At 44.9% G+C, this 15,490-nt stretch overlaps 2 protein-coding genes across 4 annotated transcripts in view; one reads left to right on the top strand and one right to left on the bottom strand.

Annotated features, from left to right (window-relative positions):
- Positions 1–2,814: 2,814 nt before the first annotated feature.
- Positions 2,815–11,588, bottom strand: LOC105711825 (G-patch domain and KOW motifs-containing protein-like). 2 transcript variants are annotated; one of them, XM_064380048.1, is made up of 3 exons: positions 11,344–11,588; positions 9,620–9,793; positions 2,815–4,936 (listed from the first exon to the last, which is right to left on the bottom strand). In XM_064380048.1, exon 3 carries the CDS (start codon positions 4,743–4,745, stop codon positions 3,711–3,713), a length of 1,035 nt encoding a protein of 344 aa, XP_064236118.1. In that variant the 5' UTR covers positions 4,746–4,936; positions 9,620–9,793; positions 11,344–11,588; the 3' UTR covers positions 2,815–3,710. The 2 variants fall into 2 exon arrangements, with proteins under 2 accessions (XP_064236118.1, XP_064236119.1); XM_064380049.1 differs by lacking the exon at positions 11,344–11,588 and having other exon boundaries at positions 9,620–9,948.
- A 717-nt stretch (positions 11,589–12,305) lies between these two features.
- The window catches only part of CXADR (CXADR Ig-like cell adhesion molecule), a 64,408-nt gene continuing 61,223 nt past the window's right edge, over positions 12,306–15,490 (top strand). The window contains exon 1 of one of the 2 annotated variants that reach the window (XM_012444759.3): positions 12,306–12,434. In XM_012444759.3, the coding sequence (XP_012300182.1) occupies positions 12,392–12,434 (43 nt within the window). In that variant the 5' untranslated portion in view covers positions 12,306–12,391. The remainder of the gene's footprint in view (positions 12,435–15,490) is intronic. The other variant, XM_012444758.2, reaches the window with a different exon arrangement.

Genomic DNA, 15,490 nt, shown 5'->3' on the forward strand with positions numbered 1-15,490 from the left:
AGGGATTCTTGTCCATTCTGTCACATTTGAACACCTAGGCAGTAAAACAAGGATTTTTCTGGCAGCACTTCTCCGGGAGTCTCAGATGTGAGCCCCTCAATGAGGCCAGGGAATAGACAGCTCTAATGCATTCAGTCTTCTCTCTCTTCAGGTGCCCTAGAAAAATCTTCAGTGAGTCCCCCATCACCTGGAGCCAAAAAGATGCATGGAAAGGAGTCTGCCTCTTGGATTCAAGTGGGGACTTCTGCTACAGAAATAATCCCTTGGCTTTTCTGTCTAATCTCAGATTTCCAATAACCAAAGTTAAATTTTGCATTAATTGTGGTAAATCCCCTTAATCACAGTTTTTCTGAGCTCTCCCCCTTTCACTGCCTTCCTAATTTGCCTCTTATCTTACTCAAGTTTAATGGCTATATTTTAAGTTGTTAAGGCATTCTATAAATGTTCTGTTCAAACAGATTTTAGAATAATAATTTACAATGCCAATCATTTTCTCCCTAATTATAATTCTGAGTTGAAGTTGCAGGATTTGGTGCAAATTTTTAAAGAACACTTGTGGCTGGGCGGGCTCATGCTTGTAATCCCAACACTGTGGGAGGCCAAGGTGGGAGAAGGATAACTTGAAGTCAGCAGTTCAAGACCAACCTGGGCGACAAAGCAAGTCCCTGTCTCTCTCTCTCTCTCCCATTTTGTTTTTTTAAAGAAAGCACACTTTTTCTGAAATATAGATGCATTCAGCCAACAAATACGTTTGAGCCTATATTTAGCACCAAACACTAAATGAGATGCCGGAGCTATAACAGTAAGGAAAAACCGACACGCTCCCTGCCCTCACAGAGCCTAGAAATGGGTGAGTGGGACAGGCATGAATCAAACAAATAACACATTCAAGTTTGCAACTGCAACTGTAGAAAGTGCTCTGAAGGGGAGGTGACTGGTGCTTTGAGAAATTTAATGCAAATTATTATTTTTTGAAATGAAAGGTCTCACATATTTATTATCGAACCCAGCCAACCAGCATGTTCATAAGATTCAGAGAGAAAAAATATATTCCCAATAGAACATGTCCAACTATCCAGATAGTAGTGACATTTTCAGCTTGATATGGTAACATGGTCATGACCTTGAGACAGCATAAATATGTGTGCCATTTCATATGCAATTCCTTATAGACCCAGCTTAGTTCTTCTCCAATGTCTCCTTTTGGAGTTGTACCTAATTTTATTTCCAGTTTGAATCCATATCCACTGGGGAACAGGACAATTTTGCTTTTGTTTCTTTGCCAGGAATCGCTTAATCTGGACAGTCCTGTGAGAAGACATGGCAAGAAGTGGAGTCAGACACACGCCATGATGGTGAAGAAAGGAAGAAAGAGCTATAATGCAAATAAAATCAAATGTAGTCAGAGGTGTCCCTTAAAAAAGGAGACTGAATCTGAAAGAGTTAGGATGACTAGGAAACACCCACTTGGGAAGGTCAAGCATTCCAGGCAAAGGGAACAGCATCTGCAAAGGAAATAGTCAGAGTGGGGATGGGGAGGTTGAGATGAACTTAGAGAGGTAGGTAAGTGTGAACCCTTCAGAGTTAAGTATTATCTTTATCATAAATGCAGCTGCAGTCCTTGAATCAATACCTTCATGAGGAGGAAATAGGTGCTACTGGTTTCATTCTAATCAAAAAAAGGGGGACTTATTCTGAATTCCATCTCTGACTCCCAAAATATCTGTTAATGCTTTAATGTTCCATGACTCTAGTTTCCTTACCTGTAACAAGTTTACCTCAATGTTTGTCACCTCCAGTTTTATAAAGGTATTTTAAGGAACAATGAGTCATAATTGCTGAGTTCTTTGAACCCCTTGGATGAAAGATGTTACACTGCCTATAAACATAAAGCATTGTTATTATCTATCAGACAAAAAGCTGTCTCCAGCCAAAAAGAAACCAGCAAAACATAAAGTATATGAGGCACCATCCACTTCTGTAATATTTAAATTTATAATCTGGGTATAAATTAAATGGGTTTAACATTGGGTTAAGCCCAGAATCTTTGATCTATAATGCCCACAGCACTATGCAAACATTGAATCATCTAATCTCAAAATTCCCTGTTGCTGTATATGTCACAAACACCAACCATTATAATTATTGCTTTGATTTTTTTTCCCTAAAGTACACCACCAACGTTAGTGTAAACTCTCAGAAAAAGAATACAAATTAGTCATTATTCTGCTAGTCTTCTTTCTTTTTATTCAAATACACAACCAAAAGCATCTGTATGCCAAATACAAACATGATCACAAAGATGAAGAAAAGCTTAAATAAAACAAGAAATATGGGAGCCACATTGGCTCAGGCCAGTCATCTTGGCCCTTGAGGAGGTAAGGCTACGCATTCGAGGCCAGCCTGAGCAACATAAGAACCTCTCATTCATTAAAAAAAAAAAACAAAAAAACAACAAAAAAAAACCAAGCAGCTGGGTGCAGTGGCTCACACCTGTAATCTCAGCACTTTGGGAGGCCAAGGAGGGCGGATCACGAGGTCAAGAGATCGAGACCATCCCGACCAACATGGTGAAACCTCGTCTCTACTAAAAAAAAAAAATACAAAAATTAGCTGGGCGTGGTGGCGTGCACCTGTAGTCCCAGCTACTAGGGAGGCTGAGGCAGGAGAATTGCTTGAACCCAGGAGGCGGAGATTGCAGTGAGCCGAGATTGCGCCACTGTACTCCAGCCTGGCGCCTGGCGACAGACCAAGAGTCTGTCTCAAAAAAAAAAAAAAAAACAAAAAAACAAAACAAGCAATAGATTTTTATTGCTGGGTAAACATCTTGTCTTTTTCTTATTTTTAATACAGGGCAGATTTGGTACTTTGTGAACTGTTCTGGCCTAAGAAGGAAAGTAGAGAAAAAGGACTAGAGATGAGGATACTATAAGAATGGGAACTTTGGCAAAAGAGGGGAAATGGAAACCAGGATTGGACAAAAATTTATACAGGTTCATTCTTTTTCTTTTTTTTTTTTTTTAAGACAGAGTCTTGCTCTGTCACCCAGGCTGGAGTGCAGTGGTGCGATCTCAGCTCACTGCAACTTCTGCCTCCCAGGTTCAAACAATTCTTCTGCCTCAGCCTCCTGAGTAATTGGGGTTAGAGGTATGCCCCACCATGCCTGGCTAAGTTTTGTATTTTTAGTAGAGACTAAAAATACCATGTTGGCCAGGCTGATCTCAAACTCCTGACCTCAGGTGATCCACCTACCTCAGCCTCCCAAAGTGCTAGAATTACAGGCGTGAGCCACTGCGCCCGGTAGTTCACTCCTTTTCTTTCCTTTCACCAATACAGCTTACAGTACAGATGGAGGGAGGGTGGAACATGCAAAACCCAGGGACCATGAAAATGTTTTAATTTCTTTTAAAATCAGAAGAAAGCTGGGCACGGTGGCTCACGCCTGTAATCCCAGCACTTTGGGAGGCTCAGGATTTTTTTTTTTTTTTTTTTAAGTATCTGAAATGGTTTTTATTATACCCTAAATTCTGGCAAATACTGGGTTTGTTTCTAGCTTCCCTACTGGTTCATCCATCCATGTCCCTTGTCCTTGTCCCAGGACTGCACCAGAAGTAGAGGATGGAACAATGATCTTTCCACCTTCTTGAAGGCAACTTCCTCATACTGTACAGAACTGGTAACAGCCTAGGGGATGGGAAGAGTCCCATGGGTCAGTCTTCATCTGTGTCACTAGGGCCCGTGTACTGGCAGACGGCATCGTAGTGAAGCTCCACCACCTGATTCTCTCTTGGCAGTTGCACCAAAGCCTGGCTCCGTGCTCTGTCCCGGCTCAGCAAATGTCCCACCCTTCCAGCCTGTGGGCCCAGCACCACCATCACACGGTCGCCCTCTGCCTTGGGAACCAGTGTCTCCAACATGTCTTCCCTCAGGCCTTCCAGGACTCGGCCTTCATCTGTCTGACATACACAGGTATCTGGGCTTAGGACATCTTCAATTATCATCTTGGTGTTATAATACTGGCCGCCTTTGTACATCTTGTCCACAAACCGCACGCGCAGGTCCCTGTGCAACCAGTGCTGACTCCTGGGGGCTGCTTTCTCAATCTTGGCTGCAGGCCCATTCTGTCGGTCTGGAAGGTGTTTCCGCTTCCTCTCTGAGTTGTCCTGCTGGATGTGGAGTTCTTGATTCCGGAGGGTCTTCCGTAATGAGGCAGTTCTGTTCTGTTGCCTGAGATCCAAGGCTTTCTTGTCAAATTCCTGCTGGGAGACGGGCCGTAGGCAGTACTCACTAACAGTCACCATCTGGCTCCCTACAGCCAGACGAATCATGGCCCTAACATTGTCAGGATCGAGACCTTCCACCTTCCCATAGAAGCCTCGGTGAGGGCCAGAAAGAACCATTACAGCTCCTCCAGGCACCAGCCCTTGAGGCTGATCTTCCTTATCCTTCCCTTGCTCATCTGGCCTTGGCATGCGGGAGGGGCCAGTAGGGGTCAAGTCCTGGGCCTCGGTCAGGTTGGCACCCAGTCCTAATCCCTTAGGCCTCAGTGAGTTGACACGGGGCTTCACTACTTGATTAAAGATGCGACCAATGCCCTCGCCAGGTTTCCAGCCCATGCCCCGCAGCATGGCCAGCCCATAGGCCTCCACAGGGACCACCTCATAATTGGCCTCCTCTGGCACTGTCTCAGCCCGGCGTTTGCTGTCTGCCCCTTCCCCGCTGGGGGTGCAGCCTTTCCGGATCATGGGGATAGCAAGCGTGGGGTTGACACACGCATTCTCTCTCTCCTCCAGAGACTTCTTGGATTCCTTAATGAGCTCCTTCACAGCCTGGGACAGCACCCCATCCACCAAGGCCCCAGATGGAGGATCCCCTCAGGTGGATCACCTGAGGTCAGGAGTTCAAGACCAGCCTGGCCATGATGGTGAAACCCCATCTTTAAAAAATAAACAAAATAAAATAAAATCAGAAGAAATAATGATATGATCCAACTTTAATTATATTTGCCTTTATAGCCACACTGTTATAAAAACAATTATTATTATTTTTAACGGTAGGAGGGGTTCACAAAGATAAAAGTACATAAGGCCCCTGAGAGTCAGAATGTGGTTCTGGAAATGCCCTATCTTAGATATTTGAGGAAAACTTACTGAGTACATCCTTGACAATTTATTTTATTCTACCTGGATACTAGAGAATTCCACAAAAGCAACTGAATACAGTATTTGAGAAGTAATTCAATAAACTGAATGGAGCAAGCTAAGTATGAAAAAAATAAAAAAAAAAAAGCCTGGGCCAATCGCAGTGGCTCGTGCCTGTAATCCTAGCACTTTGGGAAGCTGAAGCAGGCAGATTGCTTAAGCTCAGGAGTTTGAGACCAGCCTGGTGAAACCCCATCTCTACCAAAATACAAAAAAATCAGCTGGGCGTGGTGGCAGGCGCCTGTAAGCCCAGCTACTCAGGAGGTGGAGGTTGAGAATTGCTTGAACCCAGGAGGTGGAGGTTGCAGTGAGGAAAAACAAAAGAAAACAAACCAAAATGAGAGGCACACAATGATTTCAGATCATGTAATTATTGCGTACATAATATATATTTAACATGTTTAAAGAAATAAAAGAGATAACTGGAAGTATGGGTAGGAATAAGAAACCAAGCAGATATATATATTTTAAAGCTTAAATATTATGAATAAAAACACATAACTTAAATAACAACTCTTCAGGAGAACTGAAAATAGATTCAACACAACTGAAGAGCAAAGTTATTAATAGGTAGATAAAACTGAAAAATATCACCCAGAATTCAGCTCAGAATATCAAATACATTGAAAATACAAGAGAATAAGATATAAAGGACAGTGAGGGAATAAAACCTTTTGGGTCAATGGGGAACCTTTTGGAAATCCTAGCATGGGAAAAGGTCAACATGGGTACTTCAACCATATCAGGAGGCTGTGTTCAAAGTATTAGTTAGCTGTTCAACCACATTCCAATACTGCGTGCAAGTTCAAGAGAAACTAGGAAACAGCCACCAGAAGGAGAGATGAGGTGAATCATGGTCACAAGCCCCCCTCCCCACACAGGACTAGGGGACAACACTCAGCAACTCAGAATTAAGTTGTTTAATTAAGGACTAGGGGACAACACTCAGCAACTCAGAATTACTTGGGGATATAAGCCCAGGCAGCCCTGGCCAGTAATGGCAGCCTACTCGGGTCCCCTTCCAGGATTTGATGGTATTAGGATATTTGAGAATGAAATGAAGGTGGGGCTAAAAACAGAGGGATTGGTTTAAGGTTAGTTTAAAAAGAAGTTAAGCCTAGGCAGGAGGATTGCTTGAGCCCAGGAGTTTGAGACTAGACTGCGCAACATGGCAAGACCTCATCTCCATAAAAATTTAAAAATGGCCAGGCACAGTGGCTCACGCCTGTAATCCCAACACTTTAGCAGGCTGAGGCAGGCGGATCACGTGGTCAAGAGATCGAGACCATCCTAGTCAACATGGTGAAACCCCGTATCTACTAAAAATGCAAAAATTAGCTGGGCCTGGTGGCACGCACCTACAGTCCCAGCTGCTTGGGAGGCTGAGGCAGGAGAATTGCTTGAACCTGGGAGGCGGAGGTTGTGGTGGCTGAGATCGCCCCATTGTGCTCAAGCCTGGGTGAGCAACAAGAGCAAAACTCCATCTCAAAAAAAAAAAATAGCCAGGTGTGGTAGGTGCCTGTAGTCCGAGCTACCTGGAAGGCTGAGGTGGGAGGATCCCTTGAGCCCAGAAGGTTGAAACTGCAGTGAGCTCTGTTTGCTCCACTGCACTCCAGCTCGTGCAACAGAGCAAGACCCTGTCTTTAAAAAAAAAAAAACGAAAAAATGTTCAACACTGAGATCCCATCTTTGCCCCTATGTACTCTGGCATAAGACTGTACACTTATTCTATGGAGTTAGTAAAAGGACAGTCTTTGGAAGAAGGAACATAGAGGAGGTCTAGGGTGTGAATACTATATTGTATACAGAGGGATTAAATGAAAATTCATTTGCTAAAGTTGATGCCCCCAGTCTTCTTCCAGCCATCCTCCCAGAAAGCTGACCACCCTGTGTTTACATTGAGTGTTGATGATTAGCAGTCCTTTCTAAAAGTAGTTTTATTGGCATTCCCAATTTGACTCAATCAGAGAGCACAATAAAAAAGCATCAACTATAGGCACAGACTTTTTTTTCCTCTATTTTCTATACTTTTTTTTTTCTGCTCTATTTCAACCTTTAAGCAGAAAACCAGGAATTACCAGACACTAGAGGAAAGAAACCAAACCAGCATGAAGAGACCAAAACAAAGAGAAGTAAGCAACTGAAAGAAACAGATTCTTCTTGGATAAGAACATTTTATTGTATATTTTTAGAGACAGAGTCTTTTTGTGGCCCAGTCTAGAGGCAGTGGTGGTTGCAATGCAACTTCAAACACCTGGGCTCAAGCAATCCTCCTGCCTCTGATTCCCAAAGCACTGGGATTACAAGTGTGACCCACCATGCCTAGCCTTTGGATAATATTTTAAAAGCCCATCAATAAAATCGTCAATGTTTGTCTGTATTATATAAATGTACTGCTTTTATGTATTTATTTTTGGAATCTGTATTAGGAATCTAAAAAAAAAAATCTGGCCCGACACAGCGACTAATGCCTATAAATCCCAGCTACTTGGGAGGCTGAGGCAGGAGGATCCCTTGAGGCCAGTAATTGAAGACCAGCTTGAGAACATAGCAGACCTCTGTCTCATGAAATAAATAAATAAAAATTTGAGGTGACTGGCTAAGGGTTGATTTACTTATTTTGAGACAGGGTCTCACTTTGTCACCCAGGCTGGAGTACAGTGGCGCGATCTCAGCTCACTGCAGCCTCAACCTCCTGGGCTCAAAGAATCCTCCTGCCTCAGCCTCTCAAGTAGCTGGGACTACAGGCTTGTAGTCTACAGGCTTGACAGCCACTATGCCCGGCTAATTTTTGTACTGATGGGGTTTCTCCATGTTGCCAAGGCTGGTCTCGAACTCTTGAGCTTAAGTGATCCACCCACCTTGGCCTCCCAAAGTGCTGGGATTACAGGGGAGAACCATCACACCTAGCCTGACCTATAATATACATGGCATAAAACTAAAAGGTATATATTTATACATTCATTGCTTAGGGGTAAATAGATAACTTTTGGATGGTATTGACCCATAAAACTAATGTTCCTGGTAATGTAAATAAAACACACTAGAAGGAAACCTTCATTTCTTAAGAATAGTATTATCATTTTTCAGAAAACATAAAAATTAGCAGTGTCATATGTAATAGAAAGTTTCTTGAGTCACATGTCTTCATATTTCAAGCTGAGAAGAGGTGAAAATCCTTTAATACTTAAGTATAAATTAACCTTTGAATGAATGGGATTGTAGGATTTAAATAATCTGTGGATGTGTTGGTAAATCGATTAGTGCTGAGACATTTTTGCAAGGATGGATGCTTTATTAACCACAGTTATTTGTGTATCTGTAATTACTACCTTCTTGATGGACCAGGGATCATCACCTTTAAGCTGGTTTAGAGACTATATAATGTGGAGTGCTTGGTGCTTTTTACTAAGGGCATTCACTTAATTGCTGTGCACGATTTCTTAGCTTGGTTTGAAGACACAAAAGAATAATTTATATATTCCAGAATAAATGAGATTATCTTATTATACCTTCTAGAAAACATAATTTCCAAGTTGACAACAACCACAAACGCATTTTAAGTTGTCTTTAATATATTTCACATAACTGCGTAATTTTACCTACTGTTTATGAAATAATTTAGTCACAAACCAAAGTCTAAAAATGACTTCATGTAACTTTTTAAAGAACAATGGTTCCCCAAATAAGACAGACTGTTTCTTTCAAGATTATTTAAATCTTAGAATGGTAGGTAAATTTAAAAAAAAATCTGTGTTCAGTAATCTAAAAAAGCAGAAAAAGTTAAGCCTGTAAAACTTACATTTTAAAAAGCACATTCTGGGCCAGGTGCAGTAGTAGCTCACGCCTGTAATTCCAGTACTTTGGTAGGCTGCGGCAGTAGGATCATGAGGTCAGGAGATTGAGACCATCCTGGCCAAAATGGTGAAACCCCGTCTCTACTAAAAATACAAAAATTAGCCGGGCGTGGTGGCACGTGCTTGTAATTCCAGCTACTCAGGAGAAGGAGTCAGGAGAATCGCCTGAACCTGGGAGGTGGAAGTTGCAGTGAGCAGAGATTGCTCCACTGCAACCCAGCCTGGGCAACAGAGCGAGATTTTGTCTCAAAAAACAGACAAAAAGATATATTCTGAAAAGATCTATTTAAGGTGATATTCTGAAAATATCTATTTAAGGTGTAATGATTTGTTACTGCACTGATATTTAAATTTCATTAACATATTGCCATAGAAAATAAGCATTTGACTCAGCTTGAGAAACACTTGAGAACCTACTATGTGCTTTCAGGAGTGAGGAAGACAAAAAAAAAATGCGCTTTTTCATCCTTATAGAAGTATTTAGAACAAGGAAAGTAATTAATAGGCCTGCAAATGCCTAACACAGAGGGAAGCAAAAGCCACGAATATAAGAAAAAGTACCAGGAAAATCCTTTTGGGTTGATTCCTCCTCCTCTCCCTCTTCTTACTTTCCGCGACAGGGTCTGGCTCTATCGCCCATGCTGGAGTGCAGGGGCATGATCATGGCTCTCCTCTACCTCAGACTCCCGGGCTCACTTTATTAGCTCCTCTTACTGAGATCTGCTTACGGGGTTCCTGCACATAGTAAGTGGAAGTTAACAAAATTAATATTGGATATTTGTCCTCCCACCTCCGCCTCAGGAGTAGCTGGGACTACAGGCACGCGCCACCACACCCGGCTAATTTTTTTAGTAGAGATGCGGTCTTGCCCAACCCAGGCTGGTCTCGAATTCCTGGGCTCAGGCGATCGTCCACCTCAGCCTCCCAACATGCTGGGCTACCACGCACGTCTTTTTTTTTTTTTTTTTTTAAATTTTAACACACTGTTGCTGGCTTGAACCTTTTGAGTAATTTCTAAGTTTTACTCTAGTGTTTGAAATAATTCCTGAAGCGTGGGTTTTATTTTTATTGCAGGAAGTGCTAAGGGTAGTTAACTTTATAACAAATGCGTGCTACTTTAAAGCAGCGGTGAATACTAAGAAAAGTTCTTATAGAACAGTGTTAAACAGATGAATAACTTCAATACTTGTTCTTTTCTCCTTGATTTCATTAAGTATAATGTGGTGAGTAAAAATTTAAAATATTATTTACACGCAATTATATCCAATAGAATTCCTGTTTGCTCAAATAGGAAGTCCCTAGCCGTTACTCATGTTGTCCTCCGTCTGTATTGAACTCTTAATAGGTTGCAAAAGCTTTGGCAGAACTTTAGAATCAGATCATATAGAACTTTAGAATCAGATCATTTTGCAAAGCCACTTCCTCTCAGTACCACTGGTCATCTGTCATTTAAGCTGCCATAAAGTTGGATTCCACTCAAATCAAGTTAAATTAGAATCACAGAAGTAAGGCTCAGGCACTAGTATTTTTAAAACGTTCTCCAAGTAATTACAATGTGCAGCCAGAATTCCAACTCACCAGGCTAAATTGCAGTTGCGCAAATTTGGTCTTCCTGATAACTGATTTCTTTGCCCTTTCTCTTTTCTGGTTCAATGCATAAAAGTTTTCCAATATTAGTTTTATTAGCTTCCACTTACTAAATTCTGCTTACAGGTTCTTGCTTAGTCTAGATAGTAAACAGGAACTTACTATATAAGTTGACAGACTACGTAAGCTGATAGACTCCGTAAGCAGGAACCCTGTAAGCAAGAACTCAGTATATGGAAGCTAATTAAAACTATATGCCAGGCAGGGTGGCAGCATTTTTTGTGCATTATCTCATTTAACTTTCATAGCAACCTCGAGGTAGAAGCCGTTTCTTTTTTGGGGGACGGGGGCGAGGAACGGAGTCTTGCTCTGTCGCCCAGGCTGGAGTGCAGTGGCGCGATCTCGGTTCACTGCAACCTTCGCCTCCCAGGTTCAAGCGATTCTCCTGCCTCAGCCTCCAGAGTAGCTGGGACTAGAGGCGCGTGCCACAACGCCCGGCTAATTTTTTTGTATTTTCAGTAGAGACAGAGTTTCACCATGTTAGCCAGGATGGTCTGGATCTCCTGACCTCGTGATCCGCCAGCCTCGGCCTCCCAAAGTGCTGGGATTAGAGGCGGGAGCCACCGCGCCTGTCCGGTAGGTGCCATTTCTATGAAACCTGACCAGTTAATGCCCCACTCCGCAGCCCAAGCTCTTACCCACTGCTTCTCTTCTTCAATTCACTCCTGATATGGAACTGTCGTGACACTCCAACGTCTCTATGTAGTTATAAATAAACGTTATCTGGAAGAGGAGCCGAGAACAAGCCGCAAAATAACCCAAATGTAGTGGGCACCAGAGGCAGAAATGATACTGCAGGGTTGGCGGAGACCCGATACTGCAGGTCGGCCTTCCAAAGAGCTGGATTACAGGCGTGAGTCACCGCTCCCGGCCGAGACCCACTTTCAAAGCTCACTCACGCGTCCTTACTAGCCAGCTTCAGGGCTAGGATAGCCTTTCTGTGCAAGGGGGAAAAAACAGGTATTTCCCAAATCGGTAGCGGCAGAGGGGCTCGATCCCTACTGGAGATGATGAAAAGCCTTCTCGAGCCTTTTTTGTCAGCCCACGAAACTCATTAAGATAGCGAACCCCAGGGGGCTGCCCAGGTCGCTTCCCGAGAGCCTGAGGTCAGAGACCCTGCCCCTGGGGCAGACGACGAGGGGTGGGGCGGGTGGCGCCACCAGGGGTGCGCTGGGCGGGTGCAGGGGGGGCGGAGGCTCGAGCCGCCCTAGCGGCGGCCCCTCTGGGTGTCCCGCGCCTCGCCTTAAAGGAGGGCGCCAACGCAATTTCAGTATCTGGGAGACAGGCTGCCCCACCCCCGCGCGCAAAACCCTGATTTAGCTTAAGGGATGGAGGCGGGACCCCGGCTCAGGCTCGCGGCGTGGGAGGCTACTGCCCGCGCCCTCAGACGCCGCGCGCAGCGAGGCTAAGAGTTCCGCGCCGGGAGGGTCCGGGGAACCGAGGAGCGCCCCGCTCGGTTGTCAAGGCAACCCCGCGAGGCTGGAGAAGCCGGCGCTCGCCGCCCGGCCCGGGCCGTTTCCGGAAGTGACGCGAATTCACCTGCAGAGCCGGGTGGGGAGGAGGGGCGGAGGGTGCAGAGGTGCCGCCGCTGCCGCGAGCCAGTCGGGAGCGCGCGAGGCCCGGGGAGCCTGGGACCCGGAGCGAAAGCTACCTACCTGCAGCCGCCGCCCGCCGACGGCAGCCAACATGGCGCTCCTGCTGCGCTTCGTGCTCCTGTGCGGAGTCGCGGGTGAGTAGGGGCCTTGGGGTCCTCAGCCCCCGCCCAGCCCGGGAGCGCTCGCTGCCCGCAGCCACCCAGGAACAATGGGGCGTGGGGGAGGGGGCGGGCGCGATTTGGGGGCGCTGCTGCAGCGGCGGCGGGGCGGGCAGGATTGCGCAGGGGCGCTTTTGCGGGGCCGGGCGCCCCAGCCTGGCAGGGTGGAGCCGGGGCGGAGGGGCTCGGGCGCGGCGCGTCAGGTGCGCCTCGCAGGTCTTCCGTAGCATTCTCTGCCCCGGTGCGGGCTTGCCTTTCTTTACTCTGGCCCTCTCCCTTGTCAGCCTCCGTGTCGGTTCTATCCCGCGTTACCCGATTTCAAAAGCCTTGGGCGGCGAGTTTTCAGGTGTCGAGTCGCCCAGGCGGAGAGGCTGAATTGAAACGCCATTATTTAATGGCCTGGAGCTGTCCGGCGCCTCGGATCGGCCAGGCTACCTCTAGGAAAGAGGCGCTGAGCGAACGCCAGCCTGGACGTGCTTAGTCTCCCGAAAGCAGCGGGCCCGGGCAAGAGCTAACCCGACGCACACTGTGAAGTAGACCGTGGGAAATCAAAAGTGGGTGCCTGCAAAATGCAGCATTGGTTTCTGCAGCCCCGAGGCGAGTGCAAAGGAGAATTTCAGTGACCTCGCTTTTAAGTTTGTAATGAGTCGGTTCATTTTGGAGATAAGACGGACTGAGTTGTACAGGGTAATTGCGACTGTTCCTTTCTCTGGGAGGCATTTTTACATGCCATTTACATGCGGTTTTTCGACATTTCAAAAAACGGATGTTTCCATGTCAGTGTTTCTTGTTTGATCTTGTCAAATTAAGCACTTGCTGCTTTTTGTAACCAAATAATTCATTTAAAAAAATCCTAGGTAGGATCCTAGGAGGCACACTTAGTGTAGCCTCTGTAAGGATAATTTTTTTTTTTTTTTTTTGGTTAAGTGCTCTGAAGCGGGATCGGGTGGCCCTTTCTGTGGGGATGGCTCTCTGCTTCCTGTTGAAATGTTAATTCCATTGTTGGGTGCCACAGCTGTGAGCATTACTCATGGGATCGGCATTCTATTAACAAGTCTAATCTATCTGAGCCATATAGCACTACCTCCACCTTTTTGATATATATCGTTTAGACTTGGCTGGCTGAAATGTCGAAAGTAACGCTTCCGGAGAAGACGAAGGGTCGTAGAGCCAGTTTACATGGTACATTCCCACCTTTTTTTTTTTTTTTTTTTTTTTTTTGGTCTAGGCTGAACCTGAAATTCAAGTTGAGAACACAGTTTTTGTGTTTTCTGGGGGAAAAATGTTTTAGCTCACATCTAAAGCAGAAAAGTGGAAGAAGATAAATTATGTGGGGGAACTATTTTTATGGGAATATTTAGAAAATTGGATTTATTTTATTTTTTATTTTTTGGAATGCCTCACTTTGATAGGCACAATCCAAAGACATAATATTTTGATACATAGAGTCATTGTGCTCATAAGATATACACTATGGTACAGTGAACATCTACTCGAAGGACCAATATCTTCAGCTAAACAAGACAACTATTTCTATTCCAATTTTTCAGTTTAAGAAACAGCTAAGGCCAGGCATGGTGGACTTAATCCCAGCAATTTTGGAGGTTGAGACCAGCCCAGGCCACATGGCAAGATCCCACTTCTACAGAAAATAACAAAACAAAACCCAAAAAGAACTAGCTAGATGCAGTGATGCTTACCATAGTCCCAGCTACTTGGGAGGCTGAGATGGGAAGATTGCCTGAGCGTGGGAGGTCGAAGCTACAGTGAGCCCTGATCATGACACTGCACTCCAGCCTGGGTGACAGTGAGACCCTGTCTCAAAAAAGAAAAAAAAAGGCCACGCTCGATGGCCAACGCCTGTAATCCCAGCACTTTGGGAGGCCGAGGTGGGTGGATTACTTGAGGTCAGCAGTTTGAGACCAGCCTGGCCAACATGGTGAAACCTTGTCTCTACTTAAAATACAAAAATTAGCTGAGCGTCGTGGTGTGTGCCTGTAATCTCAGCTAATTCTGAGGCTAAGACAGAGAATTGCTTGAACCCAGGAGGCGAAGGTTGCAGTGACCTGAGATTGTGTCATTGCACTCCAACCTGGGCAACAGAGCAAGACTCTTGTCTCAGAAAAAAAAAGAAAGAAACAGGTCAAACTAATTGATGGGTGGCTTTATGGCTTTATTTCTTCAGATATTTCTGACTATTGAGAAATGCATTGTTATGAACTCAAGTTCACTGTTAACATGATCTGACTCCTACATTAGCAAAACAAGGAAAAGACTTTCATATTTAAATTATACTATCAGTGATAGATACTCCTCTAGCTCTGAAAGAGTTTTGTGGTATACTCTGGCTGCAGATGGGACTCCTTTTGATGCATTTTTATTGCCTCCCTGCTAGTGAGTCATACTACTAGTAATCCATAGTAGCCGCAGTAGTAAGCAGTGGCAGTAGCAGTAGTAGTAAAATTAAACCCCTGATCAATTACTAAATGCCAGAGACTGTTCTAAGGGCTTTACATACCTAGGTACTCAATGTACCAAGCAACCCGAGAGGGTATTTATTATAATTATCCCTGTTGTACAAATAGAGAAACGGAGGCACAGAGGGGTTATATAACTTGCCCCGGTCACAGATTTGCTCTTGAATCTGTGCTGTCATCACGCTGCTCTTCTGCCTCTACAGCAGCCACTTCCTCTTAGTACCGCTGGTCATCTGTCATTTATTAAGAACATACTGTTGGGCCGGGCGCGGTGGCTCAAGCCTGTAATCCCAGCACTTTGGGAGGCAGAGGCGGGCGGATCACGAGGTCAAGAGATCGAGACCATCCTGGTCAACATGGTGAAACTCCGTCTCTACTAATACAAAAAATTAGCTGGGCATGGTGGCGCGTGCCTGTAATCCCAGCTACTCAGGAGGCTGAGGCAGGAGAATTGCCTGAACCCAGGAGGCGGAGGTTGCGGTGAGCCGAGATCGCGCCATTGCACATTGCACTCCAGCCTGGGTAATGAGCGAAACTACGTCTCAAAAAAAAAAA

Source organism: Aotus nancymaae, unplaced genomic scaffold (genome assembly GCF_030222135.1).
Source record: "Aotus nancymaae isolate 86718 unplaced genomic scaffold, 86718_ANA_hifiasm-v0.15.2.pri h1tg000022l_1, whole genome shotgun sequence".
Classification (NCBI taxonomy): Eukaryota; Metazoa; Chordata; class Mammalia; order Primates; family Aotidae; genus Aotus; species Aotus nancymaae.